Source organism: Dama dama, chromosome 7, assembly GCF_033118175.1.
Source record: "Dama dama isolate Ldn47 chromosome 7, ASM3311817v1, whole genome shotgun sequence".
Taxonomy (NCBI): Eukaryota; Metazoa; Chordata; class Mammalia; order Artiodactyla; family Cervidae; genus Dama; species Dama dama.
In genome coordinates, this window is record NC_083687.1 from 20,715,549 (window position 1) to 20,733,000 (window position 17,452).

At 36.7% G+C, this 17,452-nt stretch overlaps 1 protein-coding gene across 4 annotated transcripts in view; it reads right to left on the minus strand.

Moving 5' to 3' along the window:
* Positions 1 to 17,452, minus strand: part of SUPT3H (SPT3 homolog, SAGA and STAGA complex component) — a 375,450-nt gene that overhangs the window by 174,316 nt on the left and 183,682 nt on the right. For 3 of the 4 annotated variants that reach the window (XM_061146853.1, XM_061146854.1, XM_061146851.1), the window contains one exon: positions 11,884 to 11,968. The exons of the other annotated variant lie outside the window; for it this stretch is intronic. In XM_061146853.1, coding sequence (XP_061002836.1) covers positions 11,884 to 11,968 — 85 coding nt within the window. The remainder of the gene's footprint in view (positions 1 to 11,883; positions 11,969 to 17,452) is intronic. 4 annotated transcript variants of the gene reach the window in all.

The window sequence follows — 17,452 nt, forward strand, 5'->3', positions numbered from 1 at the left end:
TTTATTTGGAAGACCTTATTTCTCTTTTCACTCTTTTAAAAAATTTAAAATCAATTTTGTATCAATATTCAAACATAAATAACATCTTTTGAGTTTCACATTATCTCTGTGACTTAGAATTTCAACTTACTCTAGAGAAGTATCTAAAGATGGTCAGTGCATTCTTAAGAAAGAGAATGTGATTTATAAATTCATCAAGAGACATAAAAATGACTAGAAACATTTGAAACTATCAGCATAAACAAACTGCTCCCTATCACAATCAGTAAAATAATATCCCTAATAAAAATGAGGATGAATGTGAGTATCTGAAGGGATAAAAACATTTTATTTATTTTATTTTTTTTTGTTTTGTTTTTATATATTTTTTTATTATTATTATTTTTTTTGTCATACATTGATAAAAAATGAACTATTATATATTTTTAAGTGTAGACTAATATGTAATACTGGGATCTGAGAAATAAAGGTGTATATTATATCTACATAACACATAGTGCAGTTGAGTTGCTCAGTTGTGTCCAACTCTTTGCGACCCCATGAATCGCAGCACACCAGGCCTCCCTGTCCATCACCAATTCCCAGAGTTTACTCAAACTCATATAAGGCAGAGTTAAATTGTGTTAAACTAAGTTAAAAAGCTATACTGAAATAATAATGTGATTTTTTTTTAACCCTGGAAAACAGACTATATATCTACAACAAAATAATATATAAAAATTTTTTTAGGGTATCTGTTGGCACACAGTATATGTTAACTGATTTTTATTTCCTTTTTCTCTGGATAATTTTCCATTTATCAAGAGAAATAGCAACTCCATTAAAAGATCTAGGGTTACAAATAAATAAAAGACTTTCAAAGACCTTGGGAAAGATACTGGAGTGTAGGGTAGGAGTCTGAAGACAATTTCTTGGTTCAGATACAGAAGAGAACACAAAATCTGATGGCTGAGAATAGAGCAGTGGGGAGATGTTTGCCAAAGTAAAAGGCATTACAAGTAGAAACAGAGAAGGAGAGCTCACTGTCTGCTCATCCCATGGGAGGCCAGTCAGTCCCTCTTCATTCAGGCAAAGCTTATTCTCATCTAATTTATGTAATTAAAGATTATTAGAATAACTCTGAAAACCAATTCATATATTGAAACAAATTTCAACAGACTACATGGTTTACTAATTGGCTGATAAATTTATATAGTGAAAGTCTAGTATGACATTTAAATGGAATGCTAGATAATTATATTCTATGTATAAAACAAAAAGACCTTTATGATATTTAACTGTGAGTAAACAGGGAATTCAAAGTGGCTATACAGTAATCAAAAACATGGTGTTTTTTTTTTTTAATGCACTCAAAATGGATACTATCAAAAGCATATTATTGATAGCATAAAATATCAAGTCAGTCACACAATTTCTAGTTGGCACAAATCTGTACCTATTTTAATTCAGTGATGCAAATCAATCTGGAGAGAGGATATTTTATGAAGGGACTGCCTGTCTTTGGTAAATCTGAAATTCTTGGAAACTATGCACTAGGCATTTAATAGGAATTTCAGCCAGAAGTGAAACTTTAAGCACAGGTCAGAAATCCAAACTTGGCACAGGAGCCAAGTAGCTAGTAGAGCTTAGTCTGAGTTAGATAACAGGATTCTAGCTGACCAGCAGGAAATAAATGAAGCTACTAAAGGAAAAGCCTTGACACTCATGGAAAGGAGGCGAGGTGCTGTTTTATAACTCTGCTAAGAAAACCATGTAATATGAAACGCTGCCTTAAACTTACTGGAACTGTAAACAGTGTATACTCTGAGATTCTCTTACCTTGAATTCAAAAATTGACTATTGGCAGAATAACATTCTAGTAGTAGAATGAATACGTCATGGCTGCATATGGTGACGCTGCTTATTTACTGTATATGCAGAGTACATCATGCAAAATGCTGGGCTAGATGAATCACAAGCTGGAATCAAGATTATGGGGAGAAATATCAACAACCTCAGACATGCAGATGACACCACCCTAATGGCAGAAAGCCAAGAGGAACTAAAGAGCCTCTTGATAAAGGTGAAAGAGGAGAGTGAAAAAGTTGGCTTAAAACTCAACAGTCAGAAAACTAAGATCATGGCACCTAGTCCCATCACTTCACAGCAAACAGATGAGGAAACAATGGAAACAGTGACAGACTTTATTTTCTTGGGCGCCAAAAATCACTACAGATGGCGACTGCAGCCATGAAATTAAAAGATGCTTGCTCCTTGGAAGAAAAGCTATGACAAATATAGACAGTGTATTAAAAAGCAGAGACATCACTTTGCCAGCAAATGTCCATATATTCAAAGGTATCGTTTTTCCAGTAGTCATGTATGGATGTGAGAGTTGGACAGTAAAGAAGGCTAAGCGCTGAAGACTTTATGTTTTCAAACGGAGGTGTCAGAGAAGACTCTTGAGAGTCTCTTGGACAGGAAGGAAATCAAACCAGTCAATCCTAAAGGAAATTGACCCTGATTATCAAACTATTATTGAATTATTTATTATTGAAAGGACTGAAGCTGAAATTCCAATACTTTGGTCACCTGATGAGAAGAGCCGACTCATTGGAAAAGACCTTGATGCTGGGAAAGATTGAGGGCAGGAGGAGAAGGGGACAACAGAGGATGAGATAGTTGGATGGCATCACCGACTCAATGGACATGAATCTGAGCAATCTCCAGGAGATGGTGAAGGACAGGGAAGCCGGGTGTGCTGTAGTCCGTGTGGTTGCAAAGAATAGGACACAATCGAGCAACTGAACAACAACAACAAGTAGAATGAGTATACTACAGCAGGAAAAATAAAGATATAAAAGATATAAAAATAAAAGATATGTTGAGAGTAGAGAAATTCTTTCCTTGTTGGTGGTCCTCAAGGTTATACTGTGGCAAACTACCCAGGGGAACTGATGGAAAGATATAACTAAATAGGCAGTCCACTGAGAATATGCCCATTTTGTGTAGCAGATTAAAAACTAAATATCTGTCAACTGCAATACAGATGTTATTTTTTTAAAAAAGAGGAAATATAATACTATATCTTAAGGCATGAGGTAGTAACACATGAGAGAAAATATAATTAAATAGAAAACATTAAGAACAATCAATCAGAAACAAGTACTGTTCAAAACAATTATTAAACTTTCCACAGTACATTCTTTAGAAAGAAAAAAAGAAGGAAGCCAATCACTTTTTCATGACATACTATGTTCTATATTTTGAGCCACTCTGTGTATATGTGTGCACATGTTGTGTGCATCCCACAAAGGAGGTGTGCTTTCAGAACATTTATGCTAAATAAGTGGTACTTCATTTCCTCAACAGTAGAAACAGACAAACAAGCCAAGAATTTTTTTCCCAGAGGGTATTTGTGAACTTCTCTGTCCCATCCATGTAAACACAGATGGTGTTCCAGTTTGCTGAGCTACATCTCCATGCTCTGACTTAGCACAAAGTCTGAATGTTTAGTCAGCGAGAAGAGTGTTTCCACTTTGTGATTCATTAGGTCCCCATGGTACCTCTACTTCCTTTATTTTATGCAATCACAAATTATATTAGTTTGTCCTATTTTGATAACCCTAACAATTGAAGTTCTGCACAGGAAACTCTTATTACTATTTTAAAACATACTCATAAACCATGGCTGAGGTGACCTAAGTGACAGTCCCACAGAAGTGGTGATGAGAACGGAACAAGTGCCCTGTATTTATCCACCAGGAAGATAAACTGTCCAATGAAAAAGCAGTACAAGTAAGCGGAGTGGGGAAGACACGACTCAGTGAATGCTAATACAGATGGGAGATGTAAGCAATCACTTTGGACACACACAAATTTGCTATTAGTTTTCATAACTAAAGACCTTCAGAATAACCCTGAGAAACTGGTTCTGATGTGAAAACACAGTACAACAGACTAAAGAGCTTACTAGTTGCCTGGTAGAATACATAGTGGAAATCCAATGTGATTTTGAAGTGGAATGGTAGATAGTTATACTCTATGCATAAAATGAAAAGGGTCCCCTGATATTTAACTTTGAATGAACTAAAAAAAAATGAAAGAAGCTATGTAGTCATCAGACATCATGACAGTTTGGGAACTTGAAAAGATGTTATTATTGACAGCAATCATAAGGGCAAGTCTGTCACACAGTTTCAAATTGGCATAAATCTCCACCTACTTCAAGCATAAGTGTAGCTCACCCTGTGGAGTGGGAGAAGATGGAAGATTAGGATATGAAAATGTCTGCATCTTTCTGGAAAACCTGGAAGAACATTTCAATGAATTGTTCAATCCATTTCTAATCTAAACCATGATATTAAACAGCCCTGTTATCTTATCATAATCCATTATAATAGTAATCATTTACTATTACTAACTTACAGAAAGTAATAATAAAATTGCTAACACCACTGAGTGACTAAGCATACACGTATAAAAGATATAACTGATAGAAAAACTACTACAGCACAGGGAACTCTACTCTCTGTGGTGACCTAAACCAGGAGGAAATCTAACAAAGAGTGGATATATGGACACGTATGACTGATTCACTTTGCTGCACAGCAAGAAACTAACAAAACACTGTAAAGTAACTGTGTGTGTGTGTGTGTGTGTGTCTGTGTGTGTGTGCGCACACGGGAGCAGTCGTGCCTGACTCTTTGAGACCCATGGACTGCAGCCTGCCAGGCTCCTCTGTCAATGTGATTTTCCAGACAAGAATACTGGAGGGGGTTGCTATTTCCTACTCCAAGGGATCTTCCAGACCCAGGGATCAAACCCACATCCTCTTGAATCTCCTGCATTGGGAGGCAGGTACTTTACAACTGTGCCATTCTATACTCCAAAAAAAATTAACAGAGAAAAATCCTGTGGCTTTAATAATCTAACATGCTCTCGATTACAGTCAGAAGTTTTATACAGATTTTAAACTATATGTTTTGGATTTTCTTTCCCTTTAAGTTTCAGGTATGACCTAAATCAAATCCCTTACGATTATACAATGGAAGTGACAAATAAATTCAGGGGATTAGATCTCATAGAGTGCCTGAAGAACTATGGACAGAGGTTCATGACGGAGGGTGATCAAGACCATCCCCAAGAAAAATATGGAAAAAGGCAAAACGGTTGTCTGATGAGGCCTTACAAATAGCTGAGAAAAGAAGAGACGTTAAAGGCAAAGGAGAAAAGGAAAGATATACCCATTTGAATGCAGAGGTCCAAAGAATAGCAAGGAGAGATAAGAAAGCCTTCCTCAGTGAGCAATGCAAAGAAACAGAGGAAAACAAAAGAATGGGAAAGAATAGAAATCTCTTCAAGAAAATTAGAGATACCAAGGGGACATTTCATGCAAAGATGAGCACAATAAAGAATAGAAATGGTATGAATCTAACAAAAGCAGAAGATATTAAGAAGAGATGGCAAGAATACACAGAAGAACTGTACAAAAAAGATCTTCACGACCCAGATAATCATGATGGTGTGATCACTCACCTAGAGCCAGACATCCTGGAATGTGATGTCAAGCGGGCCTTAGGAAGCATTACTATGAGCAAAGCTAGTGGAGGTGATGGAATTCCAGTTGAGCTATTTCAAATCTTGAAAGATGATGCTGTGAAAGTGCTGCACTCAATATGCCAGCAAATCTAGAAAACACAGCAGTGGCCACAGGACTGGAAAAGGTCAGCTTCATTCCAATCCCAAAGAAAGGCAATGCCAAATAATGCTCAAACTACTGCACAATTGCACACACTAGCAAAGTAATGTTCAAAATTCTCCAACCCAGGCTTCAACAGTATGTGAACCGTGAACTTGCAGATGTTCAGCTGGATTTAGAAAGGCAGAAGAACCAAACTGCCAACATCCACAGGATCACTAAAAAAGCAAGAGAGTTCCAGAAAAACATCAACATCTGCTTTATTGACTACGCCAAAGCCCTTCACTATGTGGATGACAACAAACTGTGGAAAATTCATAAAGAGATGAGAATACCAGACCACCTGACCTGCCTCCTGAGAAATCGGTATACAGGTCAACAAGTAACAGTTAGAACTAGACATAGAACAACAGACTGGTTCCAAATCGGGAAAGCAGTATGTCAAGGGTGTATATTGTCACCCTGCTTATTTAACTTACATGCAGACTACATCATGTGAAATGCTGGGCTGGATGAAGCACAAACTGGAATCAAGATTGCTGGGAGAAATATCAATAACCTCAGATATGAAGATGACACCACCCTTATGGCAGAAAGCAAAGAAGAACTAAAGAGGCTCTTGATGAAAGTGAAAGAGCAGAGTGAAAAAGTTGGCTTAAAACTCAACATTCAGAAAAGTAAGATCATGGTATCTAGTCCCATCACTACATGGCAAATAGATGGGGAAACAATAGAAATGGTGAGAGACTTTATTTTGGGGGGCTCCAGAATCACTGCAGACGGTGACTGCAGCCAGAAATTAAAAGCCGCTTGCTCGCTGGAAGAAAAGTTATGACCAACCTAGACAGCATATTAAAAAGCAGACACATTATCTTGTCAACAAAGGTCCATCTAGTCAAAGCTGTGATGTTCCCAGTAGTCATGTATGGATGTGAGAGTTGGACTATAAAGAAAGCTGAGCACCAAAGAACTGATGCTTTTTAACTGTGGTGTTGAGAATCCCTTGGACTGCAAGGAGATCCAACCAGTCTATCCTAAAGGAAATCAGTCCTGAATATTCATTGGAAGGACTGATGCTGAAGCTGAAACTCCAATACTTTGGCCACCTGTTTCGCAGAACCGACTCATTGGAAAAGACCCTGATGCTGGGAAAGATGGAAGGCAGGGGAAGAAGGGGACGACAGAGGATGAGATGGTTGGATGGCATCACCAACTCAATGGACATGAGTTTAAGTAGGCTCCAGGAGTTGGTGATGGACAGGAAAGCCTGGTGTGCTGCAGTCCATGGGGACACAAAAAGTCAGACACAACTAAGCAACTGAACTGAACTGAAAGTTTCAGATTAAGGTATTAAGTAAGGGCGTTCAGGAAAGGAGAACAAATTCCTTCTGGTTTCTTCTATATTATGTATTACCTTTGATAGTACACTATCAAAGCATTTCACAGATCACTCTTGCATTAACAGCACTAAGTCATGGGAGAAAAAAAGCATATAACATAAAAAACTTCTTTATTATTTTTGTGTATGAAAATCAGAGATGGACATAATACTGTTCTCACAGTTTTTCCAGAAAAATTCCTTTAAAAAACATCATTTTCTTCCAAAATGAAAAAGTATGAGTTTTTTGAAAAACTGAAATTGGAGATGGAAATACAGCAAGAATATGCTGTATAACTCCATCAGTGCTGAATACTTTTCTGGTTAAGTATTTTCTGGTTTTTACTGGTTAAAAACCAGTCTGTGAAAAGACTACAGGTAGAAGTGGCTCCCAAGCTCAGATTTCCATTTCAAAATTCATACCTATGTTGTCAAACATTCCAATTCTAATGTTTCAAGAGAAGCCAGAAATCCTGTTTTTGCAAAAAAGTGATCTAATTTAAAAATGTTGGCAACTAAATTTGTATCTTAATATACTGCAAGTGAAATTTTAAAAGAGTCTATGCTATATCTTTGTATAGCTCAAGAGTTTATTACCTCTATCCTGATGCTTACTTTCCTCAGTTAAGTTTAACAAATAGATGTTGACTCCTATGAAAGATTTGAAGTATGTTTTTTATAGAGACGCGTATATACAAAAGCATGAAGAACTCTAGAGTTGTGCAAACTTATATCTGTGTGAATACTACAATTATCAGTTATGATAATGTTTTAAAAATTAGTTTATTTTTAAAATAAAAAACAACAGTTTATTTAAACTAAAACAAAAACCAAAACCGTTCATTCCGTTCCACTCCCTGACACTGGCAGCCACCAATCTGTTTCTCTGTATCTATGAGCTTGATTTATTTTTATTTTAGATTCCAGTTAAAAGAGAGCTCTTGTGGTACTTGTCTTTCTATGTCTGCCTTATTCCACTTAGCATAACACCCATGAGGTCTATTCATAGTACGGCAAATGGCAAGATTTCATTATTTTTTCTGGCTCAATAATATTCCATTGTGTAGCTACACCACAATTTCTTTACCCATTCATCCACCTATGAATACATACCTTGTTTCCATATCCTGGGTACTACAAATAAACTTGGATGTGCATATGTCTTTTTGAGTTAGTGTTTTCATTTCTTTGGATAAATAACCAGAACTAGAATTGCTAGATGGTATGGTATTTCTGTTTTAAATTTTCTGAGTACCCTCCATATTGTTTTCCACAGTGGCTGCACCCATTTCCAGTCCCACTAACAACGCACAAGGCCTCCCTTCTCCACCTCCTGACCAACATTTGCTGTTCACAGTCTTTCTGACAGAAGCCAGTCCAACAGGTATAAGGTGGTATGTCATTGGTTTAGATTTGCATTGCCCTGATGGTTAATAATGGTAAGCAGCTTTTCAGGGACATGTTGGCCACTTTCATGTCTTCTTTGGAAAAATATTTAGATTTCCTCCCATTTTATTAATCGGATTGTTTATTTTTTGCTGCTGAGTTGCATAAGTTCTTTATATATTTTGAATATTAGTCCCTTATCAGATATATGATTTGCAAACATTTTCTCTCATTCAGTAGGTTATCTTTTCATTTTATTGAGGGTTTCCTTTCCTGTGCACAAGCTTTTTAGTTTGATATAGTTTCACTTGGTTTTATTTCTGCTTTTGTTTTGGTTGTCAGATTAAAAAGATCATCACCAAGACCTATGTCAAGGCATTGGTCTATGTTTTCTTCTAGGCATTTCATGGTTTCAGGTCTTCCATTTGACTCTTTAATCCATTTTGAATTAACTTTTGTGTATAGTGTAAAAGAGTACCCAATTTCATTCTTTTGCATGCAGCTCTCCAATTTTGGCTTTTTGTTAGTTTGTTTTCATCACTAAGTCATGCCCAACTCTTTTGCAGCCCTCCAGGCTTCTCTGCCCATGGGATTCTCCAGGCAAGAATACTGGAGTGGGTTGCCATTTCCTTCTCCAGGGGATCTTCCTGACCCAGGGCTCAAACTCGAGGCTGCTGCATGACTCCTGTACTGCAGGCAGATTCTTTACCCCTGAGCCACCTGAGAAGCCCCAAAGAAAACAAACAAAAACTCTAATTTTGTTTACTTTCCTTGTACATTAATTGACTCTGTACATGTGGGATATTTCAGGACTCTAATTCTTTTCCATTGATCTATGTGTCTGTTTTATGTCAATACCTGGGTAGGGCTATTATGAAAAAGATGAAATAACAAGTGCTGGTGAGGATGTGGAGAAAATGGAATCCAGTACTTTAAATCTGTTCTGCTACTGCCGCCTAGTCTTTGTATTTTCATGAAAATTCTGTGGTCCTTCAAATCATTGGTCCCCTATAGTAATAAATCTGGGTGCTTTTAAGATTTTTACTATGTCTCTCATAGTCAGCAGTTTGAACATACATTTCTTTGGGCTTATCCTTTTTTGGAGTTTGCTCAGCTTCCTGAGACAGATTTTTATGTATTTCGGTAAATTCTAGATGCTTTCAGTCATTATGTAATTACAGATAAAGCCTATTTCCAATAGCAAATAAGATTAAATACTTAGGAATATATCTACTAAGAAATACATGAAGCCTATAGAAGAAAAATATCAAAACACTCATGAAAGACACAAAAATAGTCTTGGCAAAACGTAGGCATTGCCTTTCCTTAGAATGATTCAACATTAATATACAATTCTCTTTAACTTGATTTAAAAGTTCACACAATCTTGATAAAAATACCAAAAAGCTATTTTACAGAGCTAGAAATTTTAAAACTAAAGTTCATATGGAAAAATAAACATATAAGAATAATCAGGAACATAATGAGATAACATTAAAAAGGGTATATAGTCATGAGAATCTTTAAGATATACCATAAAACTTCTACAATTAAAAATGTTATGTTAGCACATGCATAGACAAATAAACCACTGGTATAGCTCAGTTGGTAAAGAATCTGCCTGCAATGCAGGAGATCTGGGTTCGATTCCTGGGTAGGGAAGATACCCTGGAAAAGGAAATAGCAACCCACTCCAGTATTCTTGCCTGGAGAATCCCATAGACAGAGGCGCCTGATTGGCTGCAGTCCATGGGGTCACAAAGAGTGGGGCATGACTGAGCAACTAACACTTCAACACACAGAACATAAAATCAGAAATAGATCCCAATATACATGCTAATTTAATAAAGACAGAGGCATTTCAAATCATGAAAGTAGGTACTTTCTAATAAATGATGATGGTTAGGAAACTAAATGTTAAAAATGAACACACAGGTACTAGAAGACAGTATGGATGAATTTCTCTTTAAAAATCAGCATAAGAAAAATGTTACTAACTATAATTCAAAATACAAAGGAAATAAGATATTGATGCATTTGACTACATTAAAATAAAAATACTTGCATGCCCCCAGAAACATGTTTTATGTTTCTTGTCATAAAAACAAAGTCAAAAGAAAACTGCACAGCAGAAGAATATACCTGCAACATATGCCCCAAGCAAAGGACTGACATGCCTAACATTGAGGAGATACAGGACCAAAGACTTGATGGGAAAATGAGGAGAGGAGGCGAAATCATTTCTAATGGCCAATGCTGGAACAAACTAAGCAATAAAAATAAATAAAAATATTATTACATAATGATTATAAGAGCAAAACTTAAATATACATTAGTCTATACATATGTACATTAAACATTTATTAAGTAATGGTGATAAAGGATAGCTATTCCTTTCAGAATAATTGCAACTTAAAAAGATAAAAGGAAAGAAGGAAAAGAAAAGCATATACCCACTGGTGAATGTTAAATAAGCAATTTTTTTCAGAGAAAGAGTATTTGCATAGTCATAAAATATCTCCCACAAGACACTTATTAACAAAAATAGGAAAAAAAAAAGTAACCTCATCATAGCAGAAAAACTCAGCACATAACACCTTATCCAAGTTATCAAGGTTAAAATTGTAAAAACATCAACAACATGAATCCATTGACATGATACGCAGAGAAGTCCATCACTTCTCTGATTACCACCAAAACGGCACAGTCACATTCTAACCATAAGAAAGTATCAGACCAACTGACAAAGAAGAGCACTCTATAAAATGACTGTTTCGCAATTTTCAAAAATATATACGTCATGAAATACTCAGAAAAGACCGATCACAGACAGTAGACCACAAAGACCTGGCAGATCACTGCAGTGAGTTACCCTGGACTCGATCCTGGAACAGAAAAGTGACATTAAGGGGAAAACTGACAAAACTCAAATAAGGTTGGTAATTTTATTACAGTATGATACCAATGTTATTCCTGGTTTTGGTGACTGTAGTACAGTTATGCAAGTTGTTAACAGAGGAAGCTGACTGCTACCTGAGAATTACATGTACTATTTGTGCAATTCTTCATACATCTCAAATACAGAGCAAAAGATCATTTTTAAGTTCTAAAAAAAGTACACTGATATAATGATTGAGAAACAGACCAGCGTTATCAGGAGTGGGAGAAAAGAGTGAGGGGTACAAAGGAATGTTTTTAGATGATGGAAATATTTCTATATAATGACTGCACTGCTAGTCACATAACAATACTCAGTTGACAAAACTCTTAGAATCATGTACTGGTGAAATTTTGTTACATGAAAATTATATCTCAATAGAGATGACAAGAAAGAATTTGAAATGTTTTTTAAAAAAGAAATTTAAAAAACTGTTGGGTTTCAATGCCAGTATAAGCAGAACACAGAGCAGCGCTACCAAATAGGATGATATGCCCTTACCAGATTAACTAACTGAGTGTGCACCACATCTTCTACCAAAACTGCCGTTTCATGAAGAGGCCTCCGAGCATCACCTAAAGAAAACCTACAAAGAAAATCAATATGCCAACATTAAGAACTGTAAAACTGAAAAATATCAATTACAACACTCTGCTTAATAAAGTACAAATTGTTCTCTCAAATGACAGAGTAGGTATACAATTTTCTATGACAAAGAACTGCATCTTTCCTACGTAAACTGAAACTTCCAGAGAAAAAACAGTGTCATCAATGTTATTTCTTGATTTGTGTGGGCATCTTTGAGGGCATTTACTATTTCAAAATGCAAAATTTTAACAACCAATTCATTATGTTGGTAATCAGAAAATTATGTTACCATACTCAAATAACCAACACAGTTGGCCTTTCATATCTTCACGTTCTACATCCTCAGATTAACTAACCCTGAATCAAAAATACTTGAATTAAAAACAAAAAAATTCCAGAAGGTTCCAAATAGCAAAGTTTGATTTTGCCATGTATTGGCAAATACAATGATATTCACATATCATTTACACTGTATTTATAATTACTTCCATGACACCTACTTTGTACTAGGTATTATAAGTAATCTAGAGATGATTCAAAGTACACAGGAGGATATTGCAGGTTAAATGGAACTCACTATTCTTAACATAAGAGCTTCTCGAGTGGTCCAGCTGGTAAAGAATCTGCCTGCCGATGCAAGAGATGCAGGATCAATACCTGAGTCGGGAAGATCCCCTGGAGTAGGAAATGGCAACCTATCCCAGTATTCTTGCCTGCAAAATTCCATGGACAGAGGAGCCTGGGGAGTTACAGTCCATGGGGTCTTTAAGAGTCGGACATGTCTGAGTGGGCGCGCGCGCGCGTGCGCGCACACACACACACACACACACACACTCTCTTAACATGTTTCCCACCATTATGAAACACCTGGTCTGACGGAATGATGAAATGACCTTTTGAAGGCTGAGCGACGGGGCCAGTAAGGTGGTAATACCTTGTAGAGCAGGGGTAAGGTTTTCCAGAAGACTATACAGCCTATGAATCAACATCCAATATATGGTGCGGTTTCTCCCACGCACAGAATTCACAGGTCTAGGAATTAAGGGATGGAAAGAGACAGGCACCACTCACTACTTCTAAAAGACCCACTAACAAAATTGTTGCTTCCTGTTCCCATGGTCTTATGATTTGCTAGCCTAGAAGTCTTAATTCCAGAGGGAGGAATACTTTCACATTTATTCCATCGACACAACAATTATTCCATTGAGTGAAACTTAAGACTACAGCTGAGTCACCCCGGGTTCCACACGCTTCTGAATCAACAGGCAAAGAAGGAGTTACTGGGTTGGCAGGGGTGAGCGATACTGACTCCCCAGTGGAAACTCGACTGGTACTCCACAGTAGAGGTAAGAAAGAGTATGTCTGGAATACAGGAGATCATTCAGGATGTCTCATAGAATTTCCATGCCCTGTGATTAATGTCAATGGAAAACTACAACCCAATACTGGAAGGACTACTAATACCTCAGATCCTTCAAGAATGACGGTTTGGGTCTCTCTACCAGTTAAAGAACCACAACCAGCTGATGTGCTTGCTAAAGGCAGGGGAATACGGAATAGAAAGTGGGAGAAGGTAGTCATTAATGCAAGCTACAATCATCTAACCAGTTACATAAAGGGCATTGTAATGGTCATTTTGTTAAGAATACTTTTTGGTGTGTGTAAATACTTCTTTGTGTGGTTGTTAGGGAAATATCTTGTTTCCTTCCCACTCTTATCCCTCATCATGTAATATAAAATGCATTGGACTTACAGTATTTATATCATAGTATTTAAGCTAGGAATATTAAGAAGAAGTATAAATGTCTCTCATGGACTTAACCTCATCTTCTAGGAAAGGGCTTAGTGCAATTACAACTGTGTGCTGGATAACTATATCATGTTAGGCAGAATTGTGACCCTGCTATTATCTTTATTTGGAGACTAAATATATTTTAAGGAGATATCAGTGCCAAGTTGATCTGGGTGATGGTTAATTTTACGTTTCAGCTTAACTGGACCATTAAGTGCCCAGATATTTGGTTAACATTAGTTTGATATGTATTTGAAGTTATTTATGCATGAGGTTAACTAACCTATGAGTCAGTAAAGTGAGTAAGGCAGATAGCTTCTCCAATGCGGGTAGGCATCATCTGATCTGCTGAAGGCCTGAATACAACGAGAGAGGAGTAACGAAGAATTCAACTTCTCTGTCTGCCTTCAAGCTGAGACATTGGTCTCTGACTGCCTTTGAACACATTTTGGGACACCATCAGTTCTACTGCTTCTCAGGTTTTCATACTGTAGTTTTACCCTCCCCTCATCACATTCTGGGGCTTCCCCAGTGGCTTAGATGGTAAAGAATCTGCCTGCAATGTAGGAGACTCGGGTTCATTAGATCCCTAGGTTGGGAAGATCCCCTGGAGAAGGGAATAGCTACCCACTCCAGTATTCTTGCCTGGAGAATTTCATGGACAGAGGAGCGTGGCAGGCTACAGTCCATGGGGTCGCAAAGAGTGGGACACAACTTAGTGACTAACACTTTCACACTTTCATCACGTTTTATGTTTTTTATTTCACAGTATATTTTTTTACTTTGTGTATCATTAACAAATTATTGTAGTTATTATTTCTACTACTTTGGCCTTATAACCTTCATACTAGATGTATAACTGATTTACCCACCATTAAAACATTTGTGTATTCTGAATTTAACCAGTAGAACTTGTACTTTTATATATTTTACTACTACTAACTAGTATCCTTTCATTTAGTATCAATGAAGTTGCTTTCTTCTTATAGGCTAGTCTAGTGGACATGAACTCCTTCAACTTTTACTTCCCTGGAAATTCTTCATCTCTCCTTCAATTCTGAAGGATTACTTTGTTGAGCAGACTTCTTTTGGTTGTCAGGAAAACAAGAGTAAACCATAAATTTATTAATACAATTAACTACATAAAATCTGAAAACAGAAAATCTAAATGGTCATCTCAGTAAATGTGGGAAAATCACTAAGCAATTCTTTATGATAAAGATTTTAACAAATGAGGAATAAACAGAATTTTCTCAATCCGATGAAAAGAATCTACCAAAAACCAGATAGGAAATAACATACTCAGAAGCATTCAAACCTTCTGAAATTTAGACCAACATAAGGATTCCCACTATCCCTACTTTTAGTCTATGTAATACTAAGATTACAATTACAACACAAGGCAAGAAAAAATTTATATGAGCACTGCAAAGAAAAAACTAAATTGTTTTTACTCATATAATCTGAGTATCTACAAAGAAAACTCAAAATAACGGGGAGACAAATTATTTCAATTAATGCAAGCCAGCAAGTTTTTCGATTATAAGAGCATCTAAATAGCATCATTAACACAAAGGCAGAATGAACTCACTGAAACAAATAATGGAGTGTTGGGAGGGAGGGAGATAGGGAAATGATCCTTAAAGAGTATAAACTTCCAGTTATAAGATGAATAAGTTGTTGGAATGTAACATACAACATGTGACCCATTATTATATTACATGCTTAAAAGTTAAAAGAGAGTAAGTCTTAAATATTCTTACCACAAAATTGAAGTGGTAATTGTATGATGTGATGGAGGTGTGACCTAAAGCTATGGTGGTAATCATTTTGTAATAAACAAGTGTATCAAATCAACATAGACTCAAACCTATATAATATATCAATCATATCTTAATAAAGCTGAGGTAAACAGCACACAAAAGTACAAAATGCAATTAAAATATATATAAATTGACTCTAAACTTTCTGTGAGAGAGTCAAGAGCCAAGAACAGTCAAGATATATATATATCTATTTTATGTGGACTATTTTTAAGTCTTTATTGAGTTTATTAAAATATTGCTTGTTTTATGTTTTTTGTTTTTTTGGCCACGAGGCATGTGCAATCTTAGCTCCCCAACCAGGGATCAAACCGACAACCCCTCCACTGGAAAGTGAAGTCTTAACCACTGGACCACCAGGGAAGTCCCAAGACACTTTTGAAGTATAAAGTGGGAGGAGATATCCTACAAGACTTACTATAAAGCCAGAGTAATTAAAGATAGCGTGCTACTGGTAAAAGGACAAACAAAGCAATGGAAGAGAAAGAGCATAAAAAGCCCCCATCAGAGGATAAACTCCACAAAGGCAAAAATCTTCTGTTATGTTCACTGACATATTCAATATTTAATTCTTTGGACTGCCTAAACAAAGTTTCCCATTGGTTATTTTAAGTTAATTGAAATCTCACACCAAAGTACAGTTATCAAAACATCTACTTCTGCTTTATTGACTATGCCAAAACTTCTGACTGTGTGGATCACAGAATACAGTGGAAAGTTCTTAAAGAGATGGGAATACCAGACCACCTTACCTGCCTCCTGAGAAATCTGTATGCAGGTCAATAAGCAACAGTTAGAATCAGACATGGAACAACAGATTGGTTCCAAATTGGGAAAGGAGTACGTCAAGGGTGTATATTGTCTCCCTGCTTATTTAACTTACATGCAGACTACATCATGAGAAATGCCAGGCTGGATGAAGCACAAGCTGGAATCAAGTTTGCAGGGAGAAATATCAATAACCTCAGATATGCAGATGACACAACCCTTATGGCAGAAAGCGAAGAAGAACTAAAGAGCCTCTTGATAAAAGTGAAAGAGGAGAGTGAAAAAGTTGGCTTAAAACTCAATATTCAGAAAACTAAGATCATGGCATCCTGTTCCATCACTCATGGCAAACAGATGGGGAAACAATGAAAACAGTGACAGACTTTATTCTCTTGGGCTCCAGAATCACTGCAGATGATGACTGCAGCCATGAAATTAAAAGACGCTTGCTCCTTTCAAGAAAGCTATGCCCAACCTTATTAAAAAGCAGAGACATTATTTTGCCAACAAAGGTCCATCTAGTCAAGGCTATAGTTTTTCCAGTGGTCATGTATGGATGTGAGAGTTGGACTATAAAGAAAGCTGAGCACCGAAGAATTGATGCTTTTGAACTGTGGTGTTGGAGAAGACTCTTGAGAGTCCCTTGGACTGCAAGGAGAATCGGTCCTGAATATTCACTGGAAGGACTGATGCTGAAGCTGAAACTCCAATACTTTGGCCACCTGATGCGAAGGACTGACTCACTGGAAAAACCCTGATGCTGGGAAAGATTGAAGGCAGGAGGAGAAGGGGACAACAGAGGATGAGATGGCTGGATGGACTTGATGGACAGGAGTTTGGGTAAACTCCAAGAGTTGGTGATGGACAGGTAAGCCTGGCATGCTGCATCATGGAGTTGCAAAGAGCCAGATATGACTGAGCAACTGAACTGAACTATCAAAAGGAAATAATTAACTCAAAGATAAAACAACGAATTCAATTCACATCTCTAGTAAAAAAAATATTTTTAAACTACTTTTTATATTATTAAAATGTACAAATAATTACCAAGTTTTATTTCATGGTTTTATAAACTTTTCTTCTAAAAACAATCGTCATT